Source organism: Micromys minutus (genome assembly GCF_963924665.1).
Source record: "Micromys minutus genome assembly, chromosome: 15".
Taxonomy (NCBI): Eukaryota; Metazoa; Chordata; class Mammalia; order Rodentia; family Muridae; genus Micromys; species Micromys minutus.
Window position 1 is genome coordinate 30,123,154 of NC_137984.1, and position 17,142 is coordinate 30,140,295.

At 40.6% G+C, this 17,142-nt stretch overlaps 1 protein-coding gene across 7 annotated transcripts in view; it reads left to right on the forward strand.

The window, feature by feature from the left end:
- MECOM (MDS1 and EVI1 complex locus) overlaps positions 1-17,142 on the forward strand; it is a 531,405-nt gene that overhangs the window by 489,990 nt on the left and 24,273 nt on the right. For 4 of the 7 annotated variants that reach the window (XM_080929609.1, XM_080929608.1, XM_080929611.1 and 1 more), the window contains 5 exons: positions 304-520; positions 6,161-6,308; positions 7,820-7,976; positions 12,510-13,866; positions 16,149-16,236. In XM_080929609.1, coding sequence (XP_080785735.1) covers positions 304-520; positions 6,161-6,308; positions 7,820-7,976; positions 12,510-13,866; positions 16,149-16,236 — 1,967 coding nt within the window. The remainder of the gene's footprint in view (positions 1-303; positions 521-6,160; positions 6,309-7,819; positions 7,977-12,509; positions 13,867-16,148; positions 16,237-17,142) is intronic. The other 3 variants (XM_080929610.1, XM_080929612.1, XM_080929614.1) reach the window with 2 other exon arrangements.

Below are 17,142 nucleotides of genomic sequence, written 5' to 3' on the forward strand. Positions count from 1 at the left end.
TAAGTCCACTGCCATGCAGATTGTATGTCTGTCTGTCTGTCTCTATCTCTCTGTCTCTGTCTCCCTCCCTCCCTCCCTCCCCCTTCCTCCCTCCCTCCCTCCCTCCCTCCCTCTCTCTCTCTCTCTCTCTCTCTCTCTCTCTCTCTCTCTCTCTCTCTCTCTCACACACACACACACACACACAGAGCGAACTGTAGATTATGTTCTGTGTAACTCACTAAAGGAATAGTTATGGTGATGATGACTTCAGCATCCCACTGTGCTAGCTAATGATACTTAATAACACGTGTGCTGTCTCCACAGAAGAGCGGCAGCACCGCTGTGAGGACTGTGACCAGCTCTTTGAATCCAAGGCTGAGCTAGCCGATCACCAGAAGTTCCCATGCAGCACACCTCACTCAGCGTTCTCCATGGTGGAGGAGGACTTGCCGCAAAACCTGGAGAGTGAGAGCGATCTCCGAGAGATCCATGGCAACCAGGACTGTAAGGAATGTGACCGAGTTTTCCCCGATCTGCAAAGGTTAGAGAAGACATGTGGAATATGGGTGTTTGCTCTGGAGCTGAGTGCTTTGCTGGAGAAGTTTGCTCTGGGAAAGACGGGAGCATCAAAACAAGTTACCAGATGTGCTGGTGGCACGTTCAGGAATCATTATTTCCTTAAAACCTCTTGTCTTTAAGATACTTACAGTGAACATGGATCATTTTTGTCAATCAGAAAATATTTCTCCCCTTCTCCTCCTTTCCCATTCCTTCTCTTTCTTCACCCTTCCCCCTCCCCTCTCCTCCCCTCCTCTTCTCTCCTCTTCTATCCCCTCCCTTCCCCTCCTCATTTTCCTTCCTAAACCTAGGGATCATACAAGAGCCTTGGCTGTGTTAGAAAAGTGTTCTGCCTTTGAGTTGTATTCCTCATCTATGGATATTAGGATTTAAGCAGGACTATTGTGAACTGAAGTTTTAACTGTACAGGGAATGATGACTTTGAGAAAAAACATTCAGAGTGAGAGAAAAAATAAGTAGTGACATGTCAAGAGTAGTAAGGTTCCCTCTACCTTATTTAAATAGTAAGGCTACCTCTATCTCATTTAAATAGTAAGGCTATCTCTATCTCATTTAAAAGTAAGGCTACCTCTATCTAATTTAAATAGTAAGGCTACCTCTATCTCATTTAAATAGTAAGGCTACCTCTATCTCATTTAAATAGTAAGGCTATCTCTATCTCATTTAAATAGTAAGGCTATCTCTATCTCATTTAAAAGTAAGGCTACCTCTATCTCATTTAAATAGTAAGGCTTCCTCTATCTCATTTAAAGGACTAAAATTCTAGATCTCAGGCTCACTTTCAGAGATAACTTTGGATAGACATGTATAGGTCATGAATTTAATTCAAATTATTTATCAAATTGTGTATCTACAAAAGAACCAGACTATGTTCAGTTTCCCAGCATAGCGTTTTTCTAAAGGGAAGAACATCCCTGTAGTAATCTCAATTGAAGCAATGCTTTAATATTTAAGAAAACGAAAATCAGACCTTAGCAGTATGTTTGCTTTGCATAGCCCTTTTAATGTAACTCAAGAATGATTTTTATTTGACTGAAGGAGACGCCAACACTGGAACCCCTCCTTGGAAAAGCATGTTGACAATGACGCTACAAAATGCAACTTTATGCTCAGAGATGCTAATAGGTTTTCTTTCTGTTTATTTCTACCTAGTGGCTTTCACTTTTGGTTTGCAAGGGGTTTTAATAATTCCGTTCATTACTTTTTTTTTTTTTCAATCGAAAAATGATCTGTGGAACACATAGTTAGACTTTTCAAGTGAACACATCACATTGTGTTTCCACTGGGATGGTAGATGTCAACTTGTTCAAGAGTATGAAGGCTGAGTGGGTTCTAGGCACAGCTTCCATACCATCTCACCCTTGCCTCTCCTTTCTTCCTTCCTGGATGCTTTTTCTCTTTCCCTTTGCCTTCTCTTCATTCTCCTGGATCTGTGTTAGGAAAGGATTTCACCCAAACTTCACTGAGTTGAAGGCATGGATGACTAAGAGGCAATGAAGTGTAACCACTTCCTTGTCCAGACTGAGTCACATGATGCATCTCTAGCTTTGGAAATTCAGGCCCAAGTGAGTTAGTTACCAATGAGAAAGGAAAATGAGAAATAAGAGGGTTTCTCTTTACACTCACCTCTACAAATGTAAATCTACAAAGATTATAATTCGATACATTCCCTATATATGTTTAGTAAAATGAAATTTATAGTAAAAATTCTATAATGTGTTTTAAATATAATCCTGCCCCTATATTATAAAAAAATAAAATGAAACCAGAAAATGCCAGTAAGAAGATAAAAAGCCACACAAAGAAATGCTATCTCTGGTGTCAGAAATGAGTTATTTCACTCTGATTTCTTTTACAAGAACAATGGATAATATTACTATGCAAAAAAATAAAACAACTAATTCTCACTTCCTTTGGGAAGTGGATAGCAACCATTCTCAGGCAGAACCTTCTGGATCTCTTCAACCACAGGCCAAGGCCCCAGGAAGCTTCACTTCATGCTGAAGACAACTATCAGTTAATCATTGGGTGGACCCCAGTACAGAACCCTCCAAACTGATCATCTGGAAGCCCCACCAGATGAGTAGAGTATATCCTCAAGAAGTTGGGCACTGTTTCTCCAAGTGTTGAGGGTGCTCATGGGTCCTATGCTATAGGCTCACCCCAAATTCATATTTTTGGGTATTTCCCTCTTCACTGAATGCTGCCATTGTTGCTGGCATTGTCAAGAGAAGACAGTTCCATCTTTAATGTGATACAGCCATCTTTCCTCATCCCCCATCTAACATCTCTAAAATTCTTTTATTGAATCTATTTGTTTGTGTGTGTGCATATGCACTTGTATGCATAGCTGTGTGTACACATACAGGCATATATGGGGAGGACAGAAGACAGCCTTAACTACCATTCCTTGGAGGTGGTTTACCTACATTTTTCTTTTTTTTAATTCTGAGACAGGGTGTCTCTTTGGCCTGATGCTTACTAAGTAAGCTAGATTGGCTGGGGCCACTGAGCCCACCCAGGGATCTTCCAGTCCTTACCTTCTCTTCTTGGATTACAAGTGTGTACTGCCATGTCAACCTTTTTACATGGGTACTAGAAACTGGATTTTGCTCTTCATGTTTGCATTTTATCGACTGAGTTGTCTTCATGGTCCACCCCTCACTCCTGTTGTTTGGCTTTTTGTTTTGTTTTTGACAGTGGTAGAATGATAACACCATGGAACAATACGGACCTTACACTGCACACCAGAAATAAGAGGGAAATGTTCCCTTGCTTTGTCTTCCCCTACTCCGAGCCACGTGCTTACAAGATCTTGGAACGAGACCACTAGTTAGAGAGAACAAGACTCAGAGAGCAAGGCAACCTTCTGCCTGTGGGATGCAGGGATCAGGATTCACATACACAAACTAAGATATCTAGTCCCTCCAGCTGCTGATGATAATGAAATCTCAGTCACTGCAGAGGTTTCCAAGGATGCTCCTGACTTAGCTCTTGCTTGCTGCTGTTACTGATATCTCTCCTACCCCACTCACTAGCATTTCAACCTCTTAACCAACAGAGTTATGTGTTATAGATAAAGATTAGGTCTTCCTTTTAACTCCATACTCCTGTGCCCTGTTGTGTGTTTAGAAGGGTAGTAGCTCTTGAGGTCAAACAGTTCAGATGCCAATATGAGGAGGAAGGAAATGATGAAGAAAAGTAAGTGTGGGAAAGATACTTTTAATTTATCAAGACAGGAGAGCAATGTTTACTCACGTATCAATTCCACCCATACTGCCGAGAAATGTATCCATAGGGCTTTCTGGTCTTCACTGATATTTGAATACTGAGTACTGATCTCACAACAAAAGGACACAGAAAATTAAACACGCATACTTGGCTGTTTTAATAGCTTTTTAATTGGGAAACGCTTCAGATAGGCAAAAATCAGAGAGAAAGGTGAATCTAAAAACACTTCTCTGCTCAGTATCCTCAGTTACCACAAAAGGCCAGTTTGTCTTCGGTCCATCTATTTTGGAGTATTTGAAACAAATGCTAGACTTTGTTTTGTGGGGTTTTTTTGTTTGCTTGCTTGTTTTTAATTTGTGCTATCTAAGTCTAGATGTATCTGTAGAAAGTAAAGACTTTCAATATGTTGTTTCAGTAGAGCCTTTTAAAAATAACAAGACTGCATTATCAGGTCAGAGTTGAAATTCTAACAGTTAGGGCTTTTAGAAGCATTATAAGCAGGAGGTCCATGGATGACTATTGATTTTGAGAATTATGTATACTTTAATCCAGTGAGTGTTCCACTTGTCAAATTCTTTCTCTCTGGCTATCCGTCTCTCCAGCTTTTGGTCGTAGTACTTTTTTTTCCCTTCCAAATTCTGTCATTTATATGTCCTTGGTAGTATCTAACACCTTTCTTCTTTCCTTCTTTTATCTATAAAGGTGTGGTTACATCTTAACCCTTAACTGGGGCTTAGATTCAATGGTTTAACAAAATGGATATTATCACTTATTTATATCAGGAAGAATGCAATTTGATCACCCAAACTTATTAATTCATTCAGGAAGAATTCTGGCTTCATCATCCTTTTATCATTTATTATAAGGATGAATTAATTTTATCTAGGAAGGCTATTTCTTATTGTCTATTTTGTCCCCCTAAAATAGAATTTACATCACAGGGAAAGCATGGTATGTTTGTGCATTTTCCCCTTATGTTCCGGTTCCACAATAAACATCCTGTAAGAGTGACCGGCAGTTCTCTTTGTGCATTTCTAAATACTCTTTTTGTTAAAGAATATTGCTGCTGTTATTGACGCTTAGCGTGGACTACCTTTGGACAGTGAGCATCTTTCAAATTGACATCTTAATTTTTTTGACATCATCTGCCTGTTTCTTTCCCTGTGCAATAACAAAGGTTCAGAGCCTAGCACATGTACTTTATCAGACTGGAAATGGGTAAAGGCTCTCAGGAGCTGTCTACAGTAGGCAAGTGTGCCAAGGACAATGTGGTCAATGAACAAAAATGCTGCAGGTACTAACTAAAGCCAAATCTCAAAAAAAAAAAAAAAAAAAAAAAAAAAAGGGAAAGAAAGAAAGACAAAGAAAAAGAAAGAAAAAAGGAAAAGAAAGAAAGAAAAGCACAGAACTTTCTAAACTTTAAAACATAAACTACCTTATTAGGACCTTCTAATCATGTTTTTCCCCCTTTAGAAGTCTTAATGCTATATTGATTTAAACTATATATGCTATTCTTTATAGTTCATGTGTTATCTATAATCTACCTGTGGATATATCTATCATATTCTTTCATCCTCTATCTATCTATCTATCTATCATCTATCTATCTATCTATCTATCTATCTATCATCTATCTATCTATCTATCTATCTATCTATCTATCTATCTATCCTGTACTCATCATGTCTGTCTGTCTGCCTATGTATATGTGTAATCTCCATTTATCATCCCTGTCTATCTATCATCTATACACTTATCATATGGATGATGTACATATCCATGTGTCACTTGTATTCTTCTTTATCGTTGTCATCCCTGCAGTTGTCACCATCACCTTCACTGTTAGCATTTGTTCTCTGTGCACATTATCCCCACCTATCTATACACACATCGACCCACCTACAGCAGTGCCATAATAGGAGGTCACAGTTCCCTCTCCCCTATGACTAGAGATATAAATACTTCTGTATCTAGAGGTTACATATATTAGAGAGAATGTCTACTGTATGTCCTTAAACACTTTATTAACATGTTTTATATTTGAATGAAGTAAATAACAGCAATCAATGTCAATATGAAGATTATATCCCTAATCTTAATAGACAGATAACTCTCATATTTCCAAATTACCAGACAATTCTCGATATCTGTGTCAGATTTATTGCAAGCAGGGATATATCTCTGTAAAGATTGGACACAGTCTAGGGAACATAACACATACTTCAGCCTATCAGACGCCACGTTTTCTCTTTCTCCCTTCCCACTTCGGTTTCCTTCTCAACTCTTTCCTTGCCCGTTGGATTAGGAATAAAATGGAGCTCTGCTTATGACAGTCTTCCTTGTCTTATTAAACCAATTGTTGTCTTGACAGCTTGGAGAAGCACATGTTGTCACACACAGAGGAGCGAGAGTACAAGTGTGATCAGTGCCCCAAGGCGTTTAACTGGAAGTCCAATTTAATTCGCCACCAGATGTCACATGACAGTGGAAAGCACTACGAGTGTGAAAACTGTGCCAAGGTACAGTGAATTTGGAGGCTGCTCTTCACCTCTCTGTTCGGATCTCTTGGTCTTTTGCTGCATTCTACCAGACAGGCCTAGAATCCTTTAGAAAAGTAGGCAGAGGGTCGGATGAGTTAATGCAGGGCATAGAAACACTCAGTATTGTTTTCTTTCTGGAAGGGAGGAAGCGAGGTTAAATGGTGAGTTACAGAAGTGGGTGTCAAGACATCTTGGTAAGATCCCAGTTCCGCTACCGGCTTACGAGTGCGGGGTTGTTTGATAGCCTGGTGGGGCATGAAAACTGTATGCAGTCCTCATTTCTTTTAATAGCAATTTGTGAGGAAAAGTCACATAAAGTTTCTGAAGGCTTAGTCACAAAGAATGGGAGACACCAGCTTTCTCAGATTTTTTCCACCTAATCCTTCTTGTAAATCATAACTTGCTACACACTGGACAGCAAAAGGCATTATTTGTCTTAGTGGCCAGCGCTGTCCAACACTCAGAAGAAATGACAAGTCTCCATTTGGGCCACAGAGTGGGCCACAGTATGCTCACTCAGAACTTGAATGGTTTTGGTTTGTTTATGATTTCCTTTTCTTTTCTTTCTTTCTTTCTTCTTTCTTTTATTTTCCTTTTCTTCTTTTCTTCCTTTCTTTTCTTTTCTTTCTTCCTTTCTTTTCTTTTCTTTACTTCTTTCTTTCTTTCTTTCTTTCTTTTTCTTCCTTCCTTCCTTCCTTCCCTTCTTTTTTCTTCCTTCCTTTCTTCCTTCCTTCCATCCTTCCTTCCTTCCTTTCTTTCTTTCTTTCTTTCTTTCTTTCTTTCTTTCTTTCTTTCTTTCTTTCTTTCTTTCTTTCTTCCTTTTCACAAAAACACAGAGAAATCTGGGAATGGTTGCTTTCTATTTCCACAGCTTTTCTTGTGGCAGTGGGAACATTTGATAGAGCCTTGAAGGATATTTTATTCCTGGATATGTTGCTGGGTCTCTCATATTTTTGTTTAGTGAAATCATCAAAGGAAAAGCTTCAGGTTGCTGGAAACAAACAGAGGAAACACTGTATTTAAGTTTAACCTCTGAGGGAAATTATTTAAGCTGATTTGGGGTGCTTATATCAAAATCTTCTAAATTCTGTGTGTAATGTGTCTTTATTTTAAAGCGTTCTTTTAATGAGAGCTAGGACTGAATTTAGTCTTTAGTTTCTGAAAAGACCTTGACTATAACCCCCCCCCCCATAGTACCATTCATTGTTTAGTCTAATGATGGACACTAGTGGAATACCTGGGATAAATGCAGACAAACGAATCATTTCTGGTTTCTTCCTTGAAGGAGTTTCTTGCACATTAGAAATACAGCTTTCATATAGTCTTTGATAAAAACAAACAAACAAACAAAAAAACAAACAACCCCTCTCCCCCCAAAAAAACAAAACCAAAAACAAAAACAAGACAGAGAAAATTGCTCCTTACCACCACTGATCTTCTTTCTGTATCGCTGAGTGAAGTTTCTGGATTAATCAGTACTCATTTCCTAGCAGGTTTTCACGGACCCTAGCAACCTTCAGCGACACATTCGATCTCAGCATGTTGGTGCCCGGGCTCATGCTTGCCCGGAGTGTGGTAAAACATTTGCCACTTCATCAGGCCTCAAACAACACAAGCACATCCACAGCAGTGTGAAGCCCTTTATCTGTAAGTTTTAAACACCCCAGCTGTCTTCCTGCATCTATCTCTCCCTCGGAATGCTCGATGCTCAACAGCATGGCCACATGCAGCCATTTTGGGTGGGAGGAGTCGGTCTCTTAGCTTTTTTATGGTCCAAAACAGAAGGGCTATTTTATGTTATAAGAAAAATATTTTATAAGAGGATACTTGGCGTTTTGTCTATAATCTTTGGGGTGTTTTCTTTTAGGTGAAATCAGTATCAGGTAAAGAATAGAGTTGTTAAATAATGAAAAAAAAAGTCTCCCTAGGTTGTAGGATTTAATCAAGACAACCAGATTTGTCTCACACTGTAAATGTTCATGGCTTTATAAAATAGCCAATTACAGATATTACTAAGCAAGCTGAAGTGATTAAAAACCTGTTCTGGATCACTAGGAGCTGGAAGAGCCCCGCCTGGCAGAAGGGCTTATGCTGCTGTGTGTGGATTAGAGTGTACGACTGGAGAGGGTTAAATGCTGGAGTGTGTCATGGAGGGGTAAAGGGTTGCAGTGTGTGTGTGTATGTGTGTGTGTGTGTGTGTGTGTGTGTGCATGTGTGTGTGTGTGTGTGTGCATGTGTGTGTGTGTGCATGTGTGTGTGCATGTGTGTGTGTGTATGTGTGCACGCACATGTGTGTAGGGATAAGATGTTGCAGTGTATGTGTGGGAGTGGGTAAGATTGCCTTTTCTCCTTGGCAATCTGCTGTTTACATTGCAGATCTGTAGTTTGGGCCACTTGAAAAAGCAGAGCATCTTCCCTTTGATGCTGGACTGGCTCTCTCTTCCACCCACTGCACTCAAGCAAATTTACAAGCTTCATCCTTTCAGGGGACATCCCCTTTGCCCACCTACTTGGCACACTCCTGGATCCAGCACTTTAATAACACACTTCAAGGCAAGGAGAACTCAGCTTTGTCTTTTGTTCTCCAGTGCGGGCCTGTTTCTGGGTTGTGCCACAATAATTCAGAAGGGAAACCATTTGTTCTGCATCTAGGCAATAGCTCTGGAGCCCTTTGTTCCAGAGCTGTTCTGGGTGGGTAAATACAGGAACGAAGCGGGCAGTGCTACCAAATTCTGAACCGATTTTGGATCCAGATATGGGTGCGATTGTTTGACCAGCACATGGCAACACCTGTGAGTTTCTGCTTTGGGAACTCCATGGAAACCAGTCCCCCCCCCCCTCTTTGGTTTGTTTGTTTATTTATTTATCCAGACAAGCGCTGATGCTTTGCAATATGTATTTGAAGTACTAGACCACTACAGGACCTGTTGGCAAGTCATGTAAGTTTCAGTGCCAACATGGAGCTGCCAGAGACTAACTATACTGTTCTTTGCCTTGACACAGCCTTCTTTTGTGCTTCCAAGAGCCAGAAGTACTTGTCTTTCCTTCTCCAGGGTACAGGAGAGTCTGTTTTGCTTAGATGTCTGTTCCCTGGGTGGAGTGAAGAAAACCAGCAGAGAAACAAAGGGAGCCATGAGCTCCCTGGGGAAACTGTTGAAACTATGGGAAATTAAATATACAATAGGAGTTTTAGATTTTGTCCTAAAAAAGAAAGAAAGGGAGAAAGGAAAGAAAGAAAGAAAAAGAGAAAGAAAAAAAAAGGAAGCAAGCATTCAAGACTTCATGAGTCTGGGTTCCATTTCTTTGCAAACCTGCTTGGAGGTGCTCTAGGTTTTCTATTTTAGTTTATTTCAGGCTCACTAGAAATAAATGCTGATAAGACTTATGCTTTGTTGAGAAGGGAGGAACAGATCACAGGAAACTCTGGTCATCTATTTCTTACTCTATCTATTGCTAAAACCAGAAAGTACAGGCCCATTGCTTAATTATTGCATCTGCGCATTCAACACATGAGTTCTGTTAAAGGAAACAGTTCCACTTAAGTGTCAGATTGCCCTTTCTTACTTGGCCTGCATCAAATAGTTCCCTGGAATGCATTCTCAGCAATTATTGGTAAATTTAAATAACAGATGACTTTCTTCAAATATCCAATCTGACAGTGAGCCATGGTGTAATTACGAATAATAGCTGTGCAATTTCAGAACAAAGGGGTTTAAGGACAGGAGTTACCATGAGCCCAAAAGGGTAGAGGTTCACCTATGGCTGCTATCTGTTTCTCTCTCAAAGGCCACACACCATGATTTGCCCCCGCTGGTGTGTTTATGACAACTGTCTCTTATTACAGTGAGCACAGGATCCCTAGCACTAAGGTAATTACTCATCGCCTTTACAGCAATCTCCAGCCTCCCCAAATAGAAACCACATGCTCTAATAGACAGAAAATATTCAAAATACTTCTCAACTTTGTTTATGAGAGAGGAAGATGCAATGTTAGCTGCAGGCCAATTCCTTGTGACTGAGAAAATTACACTGGAGAATAGACTTCAACATCAATTGAACCATTGACCTGGAGCCTAGTTACTGATGTCTTAGATCCAGCCTTCAAGGGTGATAAACTAAGCTCCCGACTAAGGAGACATTCCAGGTTCAACATTTTTGAGACCAGATGCAGGCTCTACTTGTCCTGTAACAAAAGGTGCAACCAGACAAGTCAAGAATATCTTCTGTGACTGTGACATAGATGTTGTGGATGCCCCTAAAGCCATCCTGCTACGAGAGCAACACTTTCTTTTCAAAACATTGCAATTCCCACACTTAGGCTTGGTTAACTACCCATTAAGACATTTTCTTCTAGTACTTTTAGTCCTGAAGGGTAGATTCTTTTAAGAAGAGTTCCCTTTTATCGTTCCAATAATAAATGAGTTGGTAGTTTCTTGGAATGGTCCGTAAATGAATGGATGTAATATAGTCATATGGAAGTCTGTTACCTACCTCCACAAGGATTTTATTTAGTGTATCAAGTAATATAAACAGAATAAGGACAGCTGGAGCTTGTTTAAATGCTGTCAAGACAGACTGAAGGATGTACTCCGGTAGAAATCTGAAACTATCCATCTTCTTTTCTTACTAAAATCTTTGTGACATTCATAGTCACAGGCACACTGAGGTGCAGAAGTACTGTCCAGTTTTTATCAGCCCCCCCCCAATGCAATTGCTTAGCACTTCCTGTTTGTGGAGGGGGGAGGACAAATTTCCGGTGAGTTTTGCTTGCCTGAGTTCTATAAAATTGTCTTTGCATGAATTGCCTAAAAACTGTTTTCATTGTTTTGATTCAAGTTTTTGACTCAAGCATTCTGTACCTACAGTCAGCGATCACTAGAAAGCAGTAACTGTCACATTTTATGTTTATTTTCTTGAAATCAATTTGTTTCAACAATTACCAGCAAAAGATATCGTATTTCCACACACATAAAACATGCACAGAAGCATTAAAGTAAGCTCACATGTAAAGTGACTCATCTCCAGAAAAGTGTTTTTTTTTTTTAATAAAAAAAATGTTGCTTAGCAATTTGATCTTATAATCCTGTAAGACTCAAATTGAGTAAAGTCTTACTTGAAAGGGTGAGGGGTTACAAAGCTTGGCTTTAAAATATACTTAGAAATTTTGGCCCATCTGTGAGAAGGGGGTGTGCCACTTTATTGACAAAAATCTTAGTGGAAGGGGATAGCAGAGGACTACACTGGCTGCCAGGTCCTTTCAGGATCAGAGTTGTCCCAGCCCAGTCCCCTGCTTCCCATACTCAGTGGACACACACACAAGTCAAGCCCCGAGATAACCGAGGAAGATCCAGCAACAAGTGAGCTTGTTTCCCAAGGATGGGGGTTTCGTCTGCAGGAAGGTTAACACAGCCATTGGTGTGAGAGGAAGTCAGAGGACGTGCTCATAGTTCATGGGAACCAGCAATGCAGGATGGGCCACATTCAATTCAGTTTCCTCCGAGAGCTTAAAATAGAGCCATTGTAAATTATGTCAGTCTTTCTCAAATCATGAAAATGATTGTTAAAAGGGTCTCCCGATACACAATGCGCATTGTTGTGTGGCTTTGATGTGTGAACGATGAGAGTGCATGATATTCTAGTGATGAAATAGGAGGACGGCTCCAGCCCTTCCCCACGGGGGGGGGGGTGGGGGGATAAAGGGGATTGCTGATGTGGAGAAGCCTGTTTACCCTCTCTTGGTGCACCTGATGCAGAATGTTTGAAATGCTCTGAAGTGTTTGTGCTCAACATATCTTTGATTTTTCAGACTCTGCTAGCAATAGGAATCGGGTGGGAGAAGGAAGGCATTCTGGACTGTGACTTTCCCATAAATATTTAAACACACAAATATTATGAAAAATATTGTGCAGTGGGGTGGGAGGGGAGGTGGGAAATATTTGCGTTCTCTATGTGAAATATTTGTGCTGCTTCCTAGACATTTGTAAGGCTGGATGCCTTGCTTTGGAATCTAGTAAAATGGCGTTTTCTGTGTTCCGAGCATCCAGATCGCTGACTCCCTTCTTCTGTTCTATTCCTGGCTTCCTAACTGAAACTATTTCTGTGTAAACCACTTGTGATACCTGCTGAATCCAGAAACAATTGTCATAAAGCCTGAGACTCTTTTTTGTTGTTTGCACACAGGTGAGGTCTGCCATAAATCCTATACTCAGTTTTCAAACCTTTGTCGTCATAAGCGCATGCATGCTGATTGCAGAACCCAAATCAAGTGCAAAGACTGTGGACAAATGTTCAGCACTACGTCTTCCTTAAATAAACACAGGAGGTTTTGTGAGGGCAAGAACCATTTTGCGGCAGGTGGATTTTTTGGCCAAGGCATTTCACTTCCTGGAACCCCAGCTATGGATAAAACGTCCATGGCTAATATGAGTCATGCCAACCCGGGCCTGGCTGACTATTTTGGCACCAATAGGCATCCTGCTGGTCTTACCTTTCCAACAGCTCCTGGATTTTCCTTTAGTTTTCCTGGTCTGTTTCCTTCGGGCTTGTACCACAGGCCTCCTTTGATACCCGCTAGTTCTCCTGTTAAAGGACTATCAAGTACCGAACACTCAAACAAGTGTCAAAGTCCCCTCTTGACACATCCTCAGATACTACCAGCTACACAGGATATTTTGAAGGCACTCTCTAAACACCCACCCGTAGGGGACAATAAGCCAGTGGAACTGCTGCCCGAGAGGTCCTCTGAAGAGAGGCCCCTTGAGAAAATCAGTGACCAGTCAGACAGTAGTGGCCTTGATGATGTCAGTACGCCAAGTGGCAGTGACCTGGAGACAACCTCGGGCTCTGATCTGGACAGTGACCCTGAAAGTGAGAAAGAGAAATGTAAAGAAAATGGTAACATGTTCAAAGACAAAGTAAGCCCTCTGCAGACTCTGGCGTCAATACATAATAAGAAAGAATACAGCACTCATTCCGTTTTCTCAGCGTCCGTAGAGGAGCAAACCGCGGTGTCAGGAGCTGTGAATGATTCCATAAAGGCTATTGCGTCTATTGCTGAAAAATACTTTGGTTCCACAGGACTGGTGGGGCTGCAAGACAAAAACGTTGGAGCCTTACCTTACCCTTCCATGTTTCCCCTCCCGTTTTTTCCAGCACTCTCTCAATCAATGTACCCATTTCCTGATAGAGACTTGAGGTCGTTACCTTTGAAAATGGAGCCCCAATCACCAGGCGAAGTCAAGAAACTGCAGAAGGGAAACTCTGAGTCCCCTTTTGACCTCACCACTAAGAGAAAGGAGGAGAAGCCCTTGAGCTCGGGCCCCTCGAAGCCTCCAACAGCACCTGCCACGAGCCAAGACCAGCCCCTGGATCTCAGTATGGGCAGTAGGAGTAGAGCCAGTGGGGCAAAGTTGACCGAACCTCGAAAAAACCATGTATTTGGGGAAAAGAAAGGAAGCAACATGGAAACGAGGCCGTCTTCAGATGGCTCCCTGCAGCATGCCAGACCCACTCCCTTCTTCATGGACCCCATTTATAGGTAAGGGTGAGGGGATGACAGAGGATGAGACAGATGCAGAGAACACGAGCTGCCTGCTATGTCATCTCTGTGATCTCCCAGGTCACTTATTATTATTACTGTTGTTATCAAACAGTGCGTGAGGTTTAATCCCAGAAATGTCACATTTTTAAGTTCAGAAAGTGGCAGATAAAGTTTGAACTTATTTTCGGATGTCTCTGAAATTGAGGATTTTGGAGAAGGCCCATGAGATTTTTTTTTTTTTTTCATTTTCTTTCTCTCTCTCTCTCTCTCTCTCTCTCTCTCTCCCTCTCCCTCCCTCCCTCCCTCCCTCCCTCCCTCCCTCCCTTTCTCTCTCTCTCTCTCTCTCTCTCTCTCTCTCTCTCTCTCTCTCTCTGACAATGCACTTATTTTTTTAAAGATTGTTGGGGAGTGGAAAATATGAGGAAGTCATCTTTGAAGCAAGTTGTCAAATGGCATAAGAAGGGTTGGCACAGATGTGTGGGCATGTGAATTGGTATTTGGAACGACACAACCCTAGCACAGCCAGTCTTCTATTTGTTAACCCTCTGGTATATATTGGCATAAATACTATATGAATTCTCTTTCTAAATAAATCTCTTAGAACCTCAAGTATGTGAAATAGTCATGGCCAAACAGCTTTCTATTTAGAATGAGTAAGTTGCTTCAAATAGGTCCTATCTAACTGCACCATAATCGAGTTTCATTTACTATGTGCAGGCATTCTATAAGCAAATCATATATGTTTAATAGAATGTATTTTATGTACTATACTGTAATGTTCACCACCAAAAACTATTTGGTTTTTGAATTTTAATTTTCTGCAACTCCCATGTTTGTTATACCCTTCACGGATTATAGGAGTTTTCAGTCTACTTTCTAATCTACATTCCAAATAGTCTCAAGATGTTGTGGAACATGTGGACTTTTTATTGAACTTATTTACGATAGGATCATTTTCATCGCGTGCCTAGTGGTTTTTAATGAGAAGACTTGGCTCTGTTCTTTCATTTAGTAATATTGATGGGTAGCCTCTAGTTTAATCAGTGCTGGAACCACAATTGCTCATCAGCGTCTTCTAGAGTTTGCTAGATGTGAGGGCTATCCCCATTTCAACAAGAGAAACAGAAGAGCGGGCTGGTAATCCTCAAATTTGGGAGACTGGGGCAAGAACATCGCAAGTTTGAGACTAGCCTAAGACTAGGTAACAAGACCATGTCGGGGGGAATAAAGAAAATAATCTAAATGTCCTTGGGCTACCAATCTCACATCTCAACACTGAAGGAATATCCATTGTGTCAGACCTTTTGTTTTATGAAAGGCAACATCTCATGAAAAACTCTGAAGTCTAGTTTTAGTGCCAGGTCCAGGTGCGCCTTAGCCTTGCTCCAGAATTCTCACCCTGAAATGGGCCTCTTATTGCTTACATCAGTAAGTAAAAGAATACATGTAAAATACAGTATGAATAAAATTTCATCCACTCATAGCTATTATGCTTTGATAGCAATTTTAAAATTTGTTCTTGATGGGCCTCAAATGCCCCATGCAGCCAACTTTGACTTTTAGCTCTTAACTGCTTCTTTCATTGCCCAAGTGCTCACTAAGTCTGGCTTTCAATTATAGTTTATATGCGTACTCACTTAAATTTTCTTAGAAGGTAATGGCCAATAGCTGATAAAAATGAGTCTGTCTTACTTCATTTCTCTATATGCCTAACTGCAGAGAGGATGTGGAACATATTTTAAATTGATAAAAGTTTTTCCAAACTTAATTCCCACCTTTCCTTGAAAGAGAGAGAATATTTGAATATTTATGTACCTATCTCAGACATATATTGCATATAAACAAATATACCCAAGTCCTTCTTGAATATTTGCATGAGTGCCTAGCTAACTTGGAAGTCCCCTTGCATCCAACAGACAGATTTACAATAACTAGAGTAGATATTTAGGAGGATATAGTTTTGTTCGAAAGTGAATTAAATCAAAGCATCCCAGTTTTCACCAACCATTGCAAACTCTTCCAATGTTTTTGGTCCATCTGAATCAAAAGAGTCTTAGAGTGAACTCAGTGACTGCAGGTTTCAAACTCCCTTCCCACCCTAGTCACTGAGTAGGGTTTTTCCATCATGATGTGGACTTTCTCCCTATGAGGACACTGAAGAGGTCTCTTAAGTGTGTCCCAAAGAAAGCTTCCAGTGACTTTGCTGCGTTGGATGATACCGGCTGTCTTAGCATAAACATACAAGACTGACCCTCCCAAATCTGATTTTAACCTTTCAGAGTAGAAAAAAGAAAGCTAACTGACCCGCTTGAAGCTTTGAAAGAAAAATACTTGAGACCTTCTCCAGGATTCTTGTTTCATCCACAAGTAAGTATTTTGCATTTGGGATTTCAAGCTTGTAAGCTAACTTGTTGATCCGGAAAAGCAGGTGCAATGGATTGAAAGAAACGTTAAGAACACTAGGATTTCCTGTGACGCTACTGTGGAAGAACACAGGAAACTCTAGCAGGTCTAAAATCCAACTTTTAAAAAGAAAAAGTCACCAGTATACTTATAAAAAGTGTAAAAATAACATCGTTTGGGTGTTAAGTTATTACATGCCTTAACCATTCATTGAACTAAAGTGCATGTTGGAGCGAATCAGACACAGCCAAGGAAATAAATATTGAAGTTGTCTTTTGTGTTTAAAGTTTCCTGATAACAAAGATATGGATTACACTGCAACTCGTCCCAACCCCATGAAGGTCATTCCTGTCCTTTCAGTGCTTAGATAAAAACAGGAAATGAGTCTACCTGACAAGTTGTTACCATAGAGGGTGAAGGAATTTATGTAGACACCACTGGGCATTCCAGTGAAGGTCTGTAATTGCACAAGAATTCACCACAATACACAGAGCTATTTACTGAATGGAACCAGGCCCATTTATCACGAGACATACAGTTTCTCTTCGCAAAGGGGCACACTGAATGGTGCTATCTGGCCGCTTCATCTCTGGGTCGCCACCCAGTTAATTTTCTTTTTTGAAGACTGGTTTACACATTAATCCACAGCTAGAGAGTCATATTGAAAGTGCAAACACCAGGTCTGGGATCTGCTTTTTAAACTCACATTTTATTTGGTTGGACTCTGCGTTTAAAGGATGGAAGCTCTTGGTCTTTAAAGATGCAGAAGATTTTAAGGAAGTCCCTGACAATTTAGTCCATACATTTGCTCTACTCTAGTGTCTCCAAGCCATAAATGATAGCCCTCTCCACATGCCAGTGAAACTCTCT